This window comes from Phacochoerus africanus, chromosome 3 (assembly GCF_016906955.1).
Source record: "Phacochoerus africanus isolate WHEZ1 chromosome 3, ROS_Pafr_v1, whole genome shotgun sequence".
Lineage (NCBI taxonomy): Eukaryota > Metazoa > Chordata > Mammalia > Artiodactyla > Suidae > Phacochoerus > Phacochoerus africanus.
Window position 1 is genome coordinate 80,597,917 of NC_062546.1, and position 14,846 is coordinate 80,612,762.

At 38.5% G+C, this 14,846-nt stretch overlaps 2 protein-coding genes across 2 annotated transcripts in view; one reads left to right on the forward strand and one right to left on the reverse strand.

Moving 5' to 3' along the window:
- LOC125122986 (lactase-phlorizin hydrolase) overlaps positions 1-14,846 on the forward strand; it is a 58,534-nt gene that overhangs the window by 30,646 nt on the left and 13,042 nt on the right. Inside the window, exon 10 of the mRNA XM_047772031.1 lies at positions 1,230-1,520. Within this exon, the coding sequence (XP_047627987.1) occupies positions 1,230-1,520 (291 nt within the window). The remainder of the gene's footprint in view (positions 1-1,229; positions 1,521-14,846) is intronic.
- On the reverse strand, positions 3,847-4,171 carry LOC125122985 (40S ribosomal protein S27-like). The gene has a single exon (XM_047772030.1). It carries the CDS (start codon positions 4,158-4,160, stop codon positions 3,909-3,911), a length of 252 nt encoding a protein of 83 aa, XP_047627986.1. The 5' UTR covers positions 4,161-4,171; the 3' UTR covers positions 3,847-3,908.

A 14,846-nucleotide genomic window follows, 5' to 3' on the forward strand; every position in this document is an offset into this window, starting at 1 on the left:
GTGGGGCTGTGGCTTGCAGCAACAGCTTGATGTGTGAGATCTTTGCCCAAACCAGGGATTGAACTTAGACCATAGTGGTGAAAGTGCCAAATCCTAAAACTAGGCCACTGGGAAACTCCCCTTGAATATGCAGTTTTGGTTAGAATGCCAGTATTCTATCTTACTTGCGGCCAGTCACATAGTATCACACCATATATGCGAAGATGTTTTCATGTAAATTATAGAAACTGGACCTGTCAGACTGCCTAAGCTCAATGGTAAGCATTTGCCCAGTGGCTTGTGGTCAGTCTCCCCATAGATTAGGTAGGAGGAGAAAAAGGAGGCACAAAAACAGTGACATGTGTCCTGACTAGAAACTCTGGGAGTTCCTGCTGTGGCGCAGCAGGTTAAGGATCCAGCACTGTCTCTGCAGGGGTTCAAGTCGCTGTTGAGGCACAGGTTTGATCCTTGGCCCAGCATAGTGAGTTAAAGATTTGGTGTTGCCATTAGCTATGGTATAGGTCACAGCTGTGGCTCGAATATAATATCTGGTCCTAGAACTTCCACATGCTGTGGGTACAGCCAAAAAGGAAACAAAAAGAAAAAAATCTGAGTTCCTGTTGTGGCTCAGCGATTAATGAACCTGACTGGTATCCATGAGGGTGCAGATTTGATCCCTGACTTCACTCAGTGGGTTAAGGCTCCGGTGTTGCCATGAGCTGTGGTGTAGGTCATAAATTTGGCTTGGATTCTGCATTGTTGTGGCTGTGGTGTAGGCCAGCAGCTCCAGCTCCGATTGGACCCCTAGCCTGGGAACCTCCATATGCCATGGGTATGGCCCTAAAAAGACAAAAAAAAAAAAATTCTGCCTCCACACCTCACCTGGCATCACTGGGATTTGTATAGCCACGATTGGAGTTGATGCACATGGAATTGTTCATTCAGACTTATAGTGTGTACCTACCATACACCTGACACTGCTGCATTGACTGCCAGGCTGTGAAGATGAGAGACACAATGCCTAGACCTCAGTCTTGTGAAAGTGAAGCCAGTCAGCAAGCCCATAATTGCAAAGAGCAACATGACAGTGCTGTGACATATAGAAAGTGTGTACAGGAAACTTTAGGAGTTCAGAAATTGGGGGTGGCCAGTAAAAGTAATGCCCCCTTACTTCCTGAGCCAGAACTCACCTGCTGACCAGGGAGGGCTTGACTACATGACTTAATTAGAGCATGTCTTTTTGTCTCGAGATCGAAGGTGCATGGAGAGCAGATGGCAAAGGACTCAGTATTTGGGACACGTTTTCTCACACACCACTGAAGATTGAGAACGATGACGTTGGAGATATGACCTGTGACAGTTATCACAAGATTGCTGAGGATGTAGTCGCCCTGCAGAACCTGGGTGTGTCCCACTATCGCTTTTCCATCTCTTGGACTCGCATCCTCCCTGACGGAACCACCAAGTACATCAATGAAGCAGGCCTGAACTACTATGTGCGGCTCATTGATGCCCTGCTGGCTGCCAACATCCAGCCCCAGGTGAGGTTGGGCCCTGACCAGGCCTTGGCCAAGGCCAAATGGGGGAGCCAGCTGGGCTGGGGAGCACATTTATTGTGTAAACAAAGTGCTGTCATCAAATTTAATCTTTAAATTGTCAGTAAAGATTTTCATCCTGTTGCTGACCCCCAACCATCCATTCCCTTCCTTGCAGGCAACCAGGTTTTCTGGGTTCTCCTGTCCTTGTGCATCTATAGACAGCAGATGTGTGTATATGAGTATGCACACGCCTCTTCCCCTCATTTTTCATAATGATGTGACACGTGCAGTTTGGTGCTTCCTTTTATTTAACAGTACTTTTTACAGATATTTCTATATGCATACATAATTTCCTCATACGTTTGGTTTTTTCAGTCATGTGGAATTCTCTTTGTACCTTACTTCTCTAATTACTTCCCTGTTAATGGACACTCTTACACTGTTAAAACGAATAGTACAGTGAGTAACTGTATGTATACAATTCCGCTGCGGTGGAAGTTTATCTGTAGGGTATGGTTCTAGGAGCACTATTGCCTGCCCCAAAATGCATGGGTTTATTCATTTGTTTAAAGTTTATCTTTTTTTTCCTTTTCTTCATTTTTTATTATTTTTCTTCCAGTTTTATTGAGATATAATAAAGTACTGTATAAGTTTAGGTAGTATAGCATAATGATTTGACATGTCAATAAGTTTAGTGAACATGTATCATCTCGTATAGTGTTAAAAAATAGAAAACATTATATACTGAGTTCTCATCTCAAGGAAAAATACTCTCTTAACAACTTTCATGTATAACCTAAAGTAGTGTTAGTTATATTTATCATGTTGTACATTACATCCTTAGTACTTAAAGTGCATGTGTTTTCTGGGGTTTTTAGTGTTTATTTCCTGTTTTGGGTTTTTTTTATTTATTGGAATATAGTTGACTACAATGTTGTATGTTTCAGGTATACAATAAAGTGAATCAGTTACATATATGTATATATATATACACATATATATATACATATATACTTTTTCAGATTCTTTTTCCATATAGGCTATCAAAGAGTATTGAGTAGATTTCCCTGCGGTATGCAGTAGGTCCTTGTTACTTATTGATTTTGTATATAGTGATGTGTTATGCCAACCCCAACTTCCCAATTTATCCCTCCCCCAGTGTTTCCCCTTTGGTAACCGTATGTTTGGTTTCACAATCTTTGAGTCTGTTTCTCTTTTGTGATTAAGTTCTTTTGTATCATTTTTATTAGATTCCACGTATTAATGATCTCATGTGATGTTTTCCTTTGTCTGACTTAACTTAGCATAATAATCTCTAGATCTGTCCATGTTGCTGCAAATTACACAGTATTGTTCTAATTTTATGGTCGACTTATATTCCATTCTATATATGTGCCACATCTTCTTTATCCAGTCCTCTATTGGATATTTAGGTTGCTTCCATGTCTTGGCTATTGTAAATAGTGTTACAGTGAACATTGGGGTGCATGTATCTTTTCAAATTATGGTTTTCTCTGGATTGATTGTAGATATTCTATGTTTAGTTTAGTTTTGTTTTTTATGCTTCAAAGACACAAGTCTAGATTTTTATTGAGGACAAGGCCATATGCAAATCGGAATGTTCCCTAGAAATGTCACCTGAGTAAAAAAAAGGACAAGTGTCCTTGGACTTAAGAGGTCATTGATGATCCAAAGAAATGTTTCAGGGCAAAGGGATTAAAATTGAAAGTCGAATCACCATAGATTGTCACAAATTTAGCAGCATGTCACCAGGAGTTAAGTATGCAGGAAAACTAACAAGCATTTTAAAGTGGCAGAGAATTTAAATATTCTTTTGTAAGCTGAAGAGAGAGGCTCAAGAATTTAGTTTACTATATTAGAGATAGCCAAAGTGGTGGAGAAGCCAAGTATAGTTCACCTCTTTTTCTCTGCTAAGAAGCAAAAGAATTTCCTGAAGGGCTGTGTTCTGAGTGCTTTAGCTAACTCTTAGGACCACATAAGTTTTTAAAAATGACATCTGTCCCCAGTATATTAAATAACTATTATCTTCTTTTGTTCTGCCAATATGTAGATCAATGTGAAGGTTCAGGTGTCCTCCAGAAGTTCTTGCGTTCTTACCAGATCCTCTTTACCCTCTTTGCAATGTTGGCATCAATAGCTTTCCTCTTTCTAGGTAAGGAGTCCTTATATTCAGCACCATGGACTTTTGACTTGGAAACTGCCTTCATTCTATTTCACAAATTGCTCCAAATGACTCTAGAGTCCACTCTTCTGGATGCCCCTGAATACGTGAGGTAGGAACCTTCTAGGAATAAAACAAGACAATAAACAGGGTGTATCCAAAATGTGTTTATTGGGATTGTTTCCCATTCATCTTGATTCAGGGTACTTTTAGTGCTGCTTCCGTCTGAAGGAACATCCTTCTGTAAGCCTTGCTTTTCCTCCTGTAGGCTGGCAGAGGACAGCAGAGCAGCCAACATACAAAACTACTGTTTGTGCATGGCTAAAGACGGTGGTGATTTTATAGCATCCTGGGCATTTCACATCCATGAAATAGGAATTGGGGCTCTGCACCAGGCACTTCTTGTGTTTCCTCTTCTCCTCTTCTGGAGAGGAATGAAGGAGATCCTTTGCGAGAGGCATGTTCTCGTAGGGACGTTGTCACCACCAGAAAGGGCTGTTTAGTTTTTTAGGAGTGGGATTGCTGGATTGATTGTATGGTAGTTCTATTTTTAGTTTTTTAAGGATCCTCCATACTGTTCTCCATAGTAGTTGTATCAGTTTATACATTCCCACTAACAGTATGGGAGAGTTCCCTCTTCCCCACACTCTAACATTTACTGTTTGTCGACTTTTTGATGATGGCCCTTCTGACTGCTGTGAGGTGTTACCTCATAGTTTTGATTTGCCTTTCTCTAATAATTAGTGATGTTGAGAATATTTTTATGTGACTTTTGGCCATCTGTTTGTCTTTTTTAGAGATACATCTATTTAGATCTTTGGGCCATTTTTGATTAAGTTGAGGTTTTTTTTGATGTAAAGGTATATGAGATTTTTGTATATTTTGAGATAAATCCCTTGTCAGTTGCTTCTTTTGCAAATATTTTCTCCCATTCTGTGAGTTATCTTTTCAGGGTTTTTTTTTAAGTTTTCTTCTTTTGTCTTTTGACCTTTTAGGGCCACACCTGCAGCATATGGAAGTTCCCAGGCTAGGGGTCCAATCGGAGCTGTTGCTGCCAGCCTACAGCAGAGTCACAGCAACACCAGATCTGAGCCACATCTGCAACCTACGCCACAGCTCGCGGCAACACCGGATCCTTAACCCACTGAGCGAGGCCAGGGATCAAACCCTCAACCTCATGGTTCCTAGTCAGATTCATTTCTGCTGCACCACAACAGGAACTTCTCAGGGTTTTTTTTATGTTTTCTTTTGCTGTGCATAAGGCTTTAAGTAGATCCCTTTTATTTATCTTTGTTTTTATTTTCACTACTCTGAGAGGTGGATCAAAAAAGATATTGCTGGCCTGCCCACTGTAGCATAATGGGTTAAAGATCCAATGTTGTCTCTGTGGTGGCAAATATTCAGTCCCCAGCCCAGCACAGTGTGTTAAGGATCAGGCATTACTATAGCATTGGAGTAGATTGCGGCTGCAGCTTGGTTTCAATTCCTGGCCAGGAAGCTCCATATGCTATGGGTGTGGCCAAACACACACACACACACACACACACACACGATATTGCTGAAATGTATGTCAAGGTGTGTTCTGCCTACATTTTCCTCTAAGAGTTTCATAGTATCTGGCGTTACATTAGGTCTTTAATCCATTTTGAGTTTATTTTTCTGCATGATATAAGAAAATATTCTCATTTTATTTTTTACATGTACCTATCCAATTTTCCCAGCACCACTTATTGAAGATACTGTCTTAACTCCATTGCATATTCTTACCTCCTTTGTCAGAGATAGATTGACCATAGGTGCATGGATTTATTTCTGGGCTCTCTATCCTATTCCACTGATTTCTATTTTTGTGCCAGTACCTTACTCTTTTGGTATCTGCAGCTTTGTAATATAGTCTGAATTCAAGGAGCCAGATTACTCCAGCTCCGTTTGTCTTTCTCAAGATTGCTTTGGGAGTTCCCATCACAGCACAGAAGAAATGAACCTAACCAGGAACCATGAGGCTGCCGGTTCAATCCCTGGCCTTGCTCAGTGGGTTAAGGATCCAGCGTTGCCATTAGCTGCAGTGTAAGTTACATATGAAGCTAGGATCCTGCGTTGCTAGGCTGGCAGCAATAGCTCAGATTAGACCCTTAGCCTGGGAACCTCCACATGCTGCCCTCAAAAAGACGAAAAAAAAAAGAAAAGGAAAAAAAAGAAAGATTGCTTTGGCTATTCAGAGATTTGGTGTTTCCATACAAATTTTAAAATTTTTTGTTCTAGTTCTGTGAAAAATGTCGCTGGTAATTTGATAGGAATTACACTAAATCTGAAGACTGTCTTGGGTAAGTTGATTCTTCCAATCCAAGAGCATGGTACTTCTATTAGTTTGTGTCATCTTTGATTTCTTTCATCAGTGTCATATAGTTTTCAGAATTACAGGTCCTTTGCCTCTTTAGGTAGGTTTATTCCTAGGTATTTTATTCTTTTTGATGCAATGGTAAATGAGACTGTTTCCTTAGTTTCTCTTTCTAATCTTTCATTGTTAGTGTATAGGAATACAAGTGATTTCTTTGTATTAATTTGGTACCCTGCTACATTACTGAATTCATTGATGAACTCTCATAGTTTTCTGGTAGCATCTTTAGGATTTTCTATGTATAGTATCAGATTACCTGCCAACAATGACAGTTTTATTTCTTCTTTTCCAATTTGAATTACTTTTATTTCTTTTTCTTCTCTGATTGTCATGGCTAGAACTTAAAAAACTATGTTGAATAAAAGTGGTGAGAGTGGACATCCTTGTCTTATTCCTGTTCTTAGCAAAAATGCTTTCAGTTTTTTGCCATTGAAAATGATGATAGCTGTGGGTTTGTCACATATGGCCTTTATTATGTTGAAGTAGTTTCCCTCTATGCCCACTTTCTGGAGAGTTTTCTCAGAAATGGGTGTTGGATTTTGTCAAAAGCTTTTTCAGCATCTATTGAGAGGATCTTATTTTTTTTACTCTTCAGTTTGTTAATGTGGTATTATCACACTGATTGATTTATGTATATTTTAGAATCCTTACAACCTGGGATAAATCCCACTTGATCATGGTGTATGATCCTTTTAATGAATTGTTGGATTCGGTTTGCTAGTATTTTGTTGAGGATTTTTACATTTATGTTCATCAATGATATTGGCCTGTAGTTTTCTGGTTTGGGTATCAGGGTGATGGTAGCCTCATAGAATGAGCTTAGGAGTGATCCATCCTGTGCAATTTTTTTTTTTTTGGAATAGTTTCAGAAGGATAGGTGTTAAGTCTTCTCTAATTTTTTTTTTTTTTTGTCTTTTTTAGGGCCACACCCATGGCATATGGAGGTTCCCAGACTAGGAGTCAAATCGGAGCTGTAGCTGCCAGCCTGCACCACAACTCACTGCAACACCAGATCCTTAACACACTGAGCAAGGCCAGGGATCGAGCCTGCATCTTCATGGATAGTCAGATTCATTTCAGCTGAGCCATGATGGGAACACCTCTTCTCTAAATTTTTTATAGAATTCATCTGTGAAGCCATCTGGTCCTGGATCTTTGTTTGTTGGAAGTTTTTAAATCACAGTTTCAATTTCAGTCCTTGTGATTGGTCCATTCACTTTTTCTATTTCTTCCTGGTCTTGGAAGATTGTATCTTTCTTTTTTTTTTTTTTCCTTTAAAAAGTCATAATTTCTGGAACACATATACATATACCTATGCAAATAAATCGTAGAGAAGCCTTTGTGTTCTTATTTGACAATGCTTCCAGGTAATTTAACATATCAAATGCACTTAATTATTGTAATGTCTCCCTTTTTATAAGGAGAGAGCACAAACCTTTTGCTATGTTTCTGGAGCCCTCTGGAAAATCCCAAAGTTAGTTTGAGGTCAAAAAGATTTTGCTGGAGTTCCCGTCGTGGCGCAGCAGTTAACGACTAGGAACCATGAGGTTGCGGGTTCGATCCCTGCCCTTGCTCAGTGGGTTAAGGATCCGGCGTTGCCGTGAGCTGTGGTGTAGGTTGCAGACGCAGCTCGGATTCCGTGTTACTGTGGCTCTGGCGTAGGCCGGTGGCTACAGCTCAGATTCAACCCCTAGCCTGGGAACCTCCATATGCCGCGGGAGCGGCCCAAGAAATAACAACAACAACAACAACAACCAACAACAACAACAAAAGATTTTGCTTAGAATTTAATTTGGGGAAGTTTATCAAAAATGTCAAAAGCTTTTAAAACATTTGGTCACGTTGCTGTGGCTCTGGTGTAGGCCGGTGGCTACAGCTCCGATTCGACCCCTAGCCTGGGAACCTCCATATGCCACGGGAGCGGCCCAAGAAATGGCAAAAAAAAAAAAAAGACAAAAAAAATTTGGTCAAATAGGATCATAGGTCACTATGAAACAAAATATATTTATTTAACCATAGTGACAACTGAAGACTATGCAGGCAAATACAGAAAGTTAAGTCATTATAAAACAAAACCTAAAACAAAAAAAAAACAAAACAAAAAACCCCTTAGCTTTTTAATAGAAAAGATTCAATTTTCTTAAGTAATCAAAGACTCAGTGAAAAAGATACAGGTAATTATTTTGTCCAGATACAAAACTTTTGTTTTCTAGACAGATCACTTACTTACAAGGTAAATAAAAACTTTTGTTTATAATTTATTAAAAGCATACCAACAATCCAATAAAACTTGTTCTTTCATCAGATGGAAGAAAATCGTGTTTTATATAAGTACACTATTGATATTCAAGCTTATTTTTAAAATCCTTACAACAAATTCATTTAATCTCATCCAGCTTGACCACATATAAAATTCCTTTCCTCAAATTTCTTTTTTACAAACACTCTGCAATTTTTTTTTAAATTATTTATTATTATTTTTTTCCCACTGTACAGCAAGGGGGTCAGGTTATCCTTACATGTATACATTACAATTACATTTTTCCCCCAACCTTTCTTCTGTTGCAACATGAGTCTCTAGACAAAGTTCTCAATGCTATTCAGCAGGATCTCCTTGTCAATCTATTCCAAGTTGTGTCTGATAAGCCCAAGCTCCCGATCCCTCCCACTCCCTCCCCCTCCCATCAGGCAGCCACAAGTCTCTTCTCCAAGTCCATGATTTTCTTTTCTGAGGAGATGTTCATTTGTGCTGGATATTAGATTCCAGTTATAAGTGATATCATATGGTATTTGTCTTTGTCTTTCTGGCTCATTTCACTCAGGATGAGAGTCTCTAGCTCCATCCATGTTGCTGCAAATGGCATTATGTCATTCTTTTTTATGGCTGAGTAGTATTCCATTGTGTATATATACCATCTCTTCCGAATCCAATCATCTGTCGATGGACATTTGGGTTGTTTCCATGTCCTGGCTATTGTGAATAGTGCTGCAATGAACATGCGGGTGCACGTGTCTCTTTTAAGTAGAGTTTTGTCCGGATAGATGCCCAAGAGTGGGATTGCGGGGTCATATGGAAGTTCTATGGATAGATTTCTAAGGTATCTCCAAACTGTTCTCCATAGTGGCTGTACCAGTTTCCATTCCCACCAACAGTGCAGGAGGGTTCCCTTTTCTCCACAGCCCCTCCAGCACTTGTTATTTGTGGATTTATGAATGATGGCCATTCTGACTGGTGTGAGGTGATATCTCATGGTAGTTTTGATTTGCATTTCTCTATAACCAGCGATGTTGAGCATTTTTTCATGTGTTTGTTGGCCATCTGTGTATCTTCTTTGGAGAAATGTTTATTCAGGTCTTTTGCCCATTTTTCCATTGATTGATTGGCTTTTTTGCAATTTTCTTTTTTGAATTTAGATTGTGTTCTATTTTTCTCTTTCTTTTTCTGAAATAACAAACTCATTTTAGGACAAAATTCCTTTCCTTTCCCTCCACAAAACATATCCACATTCCTCATGGTTTTTTTGTTTTTGTTTTTGTTTTTACTGAAAACACACTTCTCTCTTGGCATACAGGGATGTTGCCCCTATTATTTCTAGTAGTTTTAGTTACATGCATTAGAATTTTTAACCATTGGTAAGTTTAATTACTAGTGAAAGTAAAGAAACAGTTGTGACTGTCCCTTAAACTAGCATTCTGTGCTTTGGTAAATTTATAAACATGTTTTATAATCTCATTTTCAGAAACCTGTGCTTTCTCGTAGAAAATTTTTCAGTGTGGCACAAAACATGCTTATTAATAGACCCAAATATATTTAATTCTTTGATAAAGGGAAGCGAAACTGGATAAATCTGTGCTCAGTAATATTTCAGTATTTTGGTTCATCTGGAAATAATCTGGATATGTATCATTTAAATTAGCTTTAAGATGTTCAGCTTCTTGAAAAGATTTGGGGAAACTGTTTTAAAAGTTTTTTTTTAAATCCTACTTTCAGCCATTTAATTTTCTTGTTCTTAACAATTACATTAAAGTTACCCACGAAACTCCATGAGATATCAAAGTAAGCCATTATCTCAAGCTATTTTTCTTGCTGTCAATTTTTGTAAGACATAATTTGAGCTTATTTAACCTTTAGTAAGCCTAGGTAAAGTAAAAATTTTATGTCTAAATTATGTTTAGCATCAATAACTCTAAAGATGTTTAATTAAATAAAAAACTTAAACTAGCTTTTACCTCAGATCATGTGAATCTGAAAAGCATTTGAGTTTTTATTATATGTTTAAGAATATTATGAATATATAATTCATATAAGTGCCTACTTTTCTTTAGGCCATTTAAATAGAACTCTTTTGTAAATTAATTTTGGCAATTTGGAGGTAGAAAAATATCATACATATACATATATAGAGAGAGTCGTGAATATAAAAATGCAAGCAGAAGAGTTCTCATTGGTAATGAACCCAATTACTATCTATAAGGATGTGGGTTCGATCCCTGCCCTTGCTCAGTGGGTTGGGGATCTGGCATTGCCATGAGCTATGGTGTAGGTCACAGCCATGGCTCGGATCCCACATTGCTGTGGCTGTGGCATAGGCTGGCAGCTGTAGCTCCGATTTGACCCCTAGCCTGGGAACTTCCATATGCTGTGGGTACGGCCCTAAAAAGCATAAAAATAAATAAAATAAAAATGCAAACAGAGACCTTATAGCTTCCATTCTAAAATTTTACCATGAGATAGGTATTTGTGGAGAAGATGCCTAGTTTTGTTGTTGTTGTTGTTATTTTTGTTTGTGGTAGCCTTTCCCGAGAACAAAATTGTACTCACCCAAGTCCTCAAACTGGAGTCAGTCCAGGTTAAATCAGACCCACTCTAATCCTAGACCCACTTCAGTTCTTAAATCCAACTCAGTCCAATCCTAGACCATGGCTTTTAAGTCAGACCATTTCAACCTCAACCAGTAACTACCCAGTAGTTTTCAGTGTAGAATTTGGGGAGCGAGAAGCAGACAGCACCAGCTAACCTCAGAAATGAGAACTGCAGACTGATTTCAAACAGATGGAATCTGGGGGTCTGGGGACAAAACCAAAAGCTGGGGTTTCTAACCAAATAGGCAAAGCCACAAGACTGTAGTCTGACACAAGAAAGGGAATATTTGTCCTTAAGGGATAGGCTGCCATGAATTATTTTGGGGTAAGGGTCTGATAAGTATCTTAAGCCCATAACTGGCTCCCTACACCCCTGTCATCCTCACCCACCATCTTCTTTTGTATTTCACTGCAGACGGTTTTTAAGGTCATGTCTTGAACCATTTCAGGGAGCTACTCAGTGTTCCTGGGTCTCTCACTTGTTTACCATAGGTATATGTGTTATTAAACTTCTGTTCATTTTTTTCCCCTGTTAATCTGCCATTCTTATTACAGGGTTGTCTCAGTTGAGAATCTAAATCCAATGATTTAAAACAATGATTTCTGAGTCCTCCAGTCAGTTTATCTGGGCCTGGCTCTGCTGATCTTGGCTGAGTCATCTGCATTCGGCTTTGTCTGACTTGGTCTCAACCTTGGGCAGTGGAAGCCAATGGAAACAACCTGTGTCTGGTCTCAGCAAGGCTCAGGTTCTTTATTCCTCCATGAAGAAGTAATTCAGTGAGAGACAAGGTGATAGGCAAGAAACAGATTTGTTAGGATAGGATACTTGTAAGGGAGGAAAGCAGGAAGGCAAAGAAGCTCTGGAAGATTGTATCTTTCTAAGAATTTGTCCATTTCTTCTAGGTTGTCTGCTTTATTGGCCTATAGTTGCTTATAGTGGTCTCTTATGATCCCTTGTATTTCTGTGATGTCTGGTGTAACTTCTCCGTTTTCATTTCTAATTTTATTGTTTTGGGTCCTCTGTCTTTTTTTTCTTGATGAGTCTAGATAAAGGTTTCTCAATTTTGTTGATCTTTTCAAAGAACCAGCTTTTAGTTTCATTGATATTTTCTATTGTTTTCTTCATTTCTATTTCATTTATTTCTGCTCTGATCTTTTTGATTTCTTTCCTTCTGCTAACTTTGGATTTTGTTTGTTCTTCTTTCTCTAGTTGCTTTAGGTATAAAATAGGTTGTTTGAGATTTTTCTTGTTTCCTGAAGTGAGCTCATATTGCTATAAACTTCCCTCTTAGAATTGCTTTTGCTGCACCCCATAGGTTTTTGAATTGTTGTGTTCTGTTGTCATTTGCTTCTGGTATCTTTTTTTATTTCCTCTTTGATTTCTTCAGGTGATCCATTGGTTGTTTAGTACCATGTTGTTTAGTCTCCACATGTTGGTGTTTTTTTGCAGGTTTATTCTTGTTGTTGATTCCCAGTCATATAGTATTGTGGTTGGAAAAGACGCTTGATATGATTTCAATTTTTTTTTAATTTTCTGAGGCTTTATTTGTGGCCCAGAATGTGATCTATCCTAGAGAATGTTCCATGTGTGCTTGAGAAGAATGTGTATTCTGATCTTTTTGGATGGAACATTTTATAAATATCTATTAAGTCCATCTGGTCTAATGCGTCATTTAAGGCCTGTGTTTTCTTTTGATTTTGCATCTGGATGATCTGTCCATTGCTGTAAGTGGGGTGTTAAAGCCCCCCACTATTATTGTGTTATTGTCAATTTCTCTTTTTAAAGCTGTTAGCAGTAGTCTTATATATTGAGGTGCTCCTATGTTGGGAGCAAATATAGTTACAATTATTATATCTTCTTGGATTGATCCCTTCATCATTATGTAATGACCTTCTTTGGCTCATATTTTTTATTTTAAAATTTATTTTGTCTGACATGAGTATTGCTACTCTGGCTTTCTTTTGATTTCCATTTGCATGGAATATTTTCTTCCATCATCACACTTTCAGTTGTTATGTGTCCTTAGATCTGAAGTGGGTCTCTTGTAGATGGCATATACATGGGTCTTGTTTTTGTATCCATTTAGCCAGTCTATGTCTTTTGTTTGGAGTCTTTAGTCCATTTACATCTAAGATAATTATTGATATATAAATTCATATTGCCATTTTGTTCATTGTTTTGGATTTGTTTTTGTTGGTCTCTTTTTCTTCCCATCTTCTCTTGTTCTCTTCTCTTGTGGTTTGATAACTGTCTTTAGAGTTGTGTATGAATTGCTTTTTCTTATTTATGTGTGTATCTATTGCTGGTTTGGGGTTTTCAGTTACCATGAGGTTTTGATATAGGAGTCTATATATACACAAGATTGTTTTAAGTTGCTGACCTTTTAATTGCAAATGCATCTCCAGTGTCATGCCTTTGTACCCACCTCTTCTCACAGTTGCTTGTTTTGATATCATATTTGTGTGTGGATGATCTCGTACCTTTACTATATGTTTGCTTTTACTAGTGAGCCTTCTCATTTGTAATTTTCTTGCTTCTGGTAGTGGCCTTTTCTTTTCTATCTGGAGAAGTTCCCTTAGTATTTGTTGTAAAGCTGTTTTGGTGGTGCTGAATTCTCTTAACTTTTGCTTGTCTGTAAAGCTTTTGATTTCTCCTTCAAATCTGAGAGTCTTGCTGGGTAGGGCATACTTGGTTGTAGGGTTTTTTTCCTTTCATCACTTTTAAGTATATCATGCCACTCCATTCTGGCTTTCAGAGCTTTTGCTGAAAATTCAGCTGACAGCCTTATTGGGGTTCCTTTGTATGTTATTTGTTGCTTTTCCCTGTTTTCAATATTTTCTCTTTGTCTTAATTTTGGTAAACTTGATTAGTATGTGTCTCAGGATGTTCCTCCTTGAGTTTAATTTATATGGTATTTGTTGTGCTTCCTGGAGTTAAGTGAATGATTCCTTTCCCACGTTAGGCAAGTTTTTGGCTATTATCTCTTCAAATAGTTTATCTGGCCCTTTCTCTCTGTCTTCACCTTCTGGCACCCCTATAATGTGAATGTTGATGCATTTAAGGGTGTCCCAGAGTTCTCTTAGACAGTCATTTCTTTTCATATTTTTTTCTTTATTCTTTTCCACATCAGTGATTTCCACCAGTCTGTCTTCCACCTCACTTATTTGTTCTGTCTCCTATAAACTGCTATTGGTTCCTCTAGTGAATTTTTTATTTTGGTTATTGTATTTTGGATCTCTGCTTGTTTAATCTTTAAATGTTCTCTTTTTCTGTTCAGTGTTTCTTCTCATTCATCAATCCTTGCCTCCAATTTTTTCCAAGATCTTGGATCATCTTTACTATCATTATTCTAATATCTTTTTCATGGAGGCTGCTAATCTTCACTTCATTTAGCTATTTTTCTGGGATTTTGTCTAGCTCCTTCATCTGGCTTATATTTCTCCACCTTTTCATTTTCTGTAGCTTTTCAATCTAGTCTCTTTTTTGCAGGCTAGAGAGTTGTAACCTCTCTTGCTTCTGGTGTCTGTCCCCTCATGGGGGCAATTGATACAGGGGCTTGTTACAGACTTCCTCATGGGAGGGCTTAGTGCCTGCCCACTGAGTCTTGTCAGTAGGTGGAGCTGAATCCTGTCCCTCTGGTGGGTGGGGCTTTGACTCTGGGTGTGATTAAAGGCAGCTGTGTGCCTAAAAGGACTCTGTTTGATGAAGGCCAAGGCTGGGTTCCCACCCTGTTTGTCGTTTGGCCTGGGGCTTCTCAGCCCTAATGGGTGGTGACAGATTTTTCCAAAATGGTAGGCTGCAGGGGAAGTCATGTCAATGAATATTCCCCGGACCTCTACCTCCAATGTCCTGCCCCCACAATGAGCCACAGCTGCCCCTTGCTTT

Bases quoted from the DNA above. Each gene is read 5' to 3' on its own strand.
- LOC125122985 (XM_047772030.1), bottom strand. From the start codon at position 4,160: ATGCCTCTCGCAAAGGATCTCCTTCATTCCTCTCCAGAAGAGGAGAAG.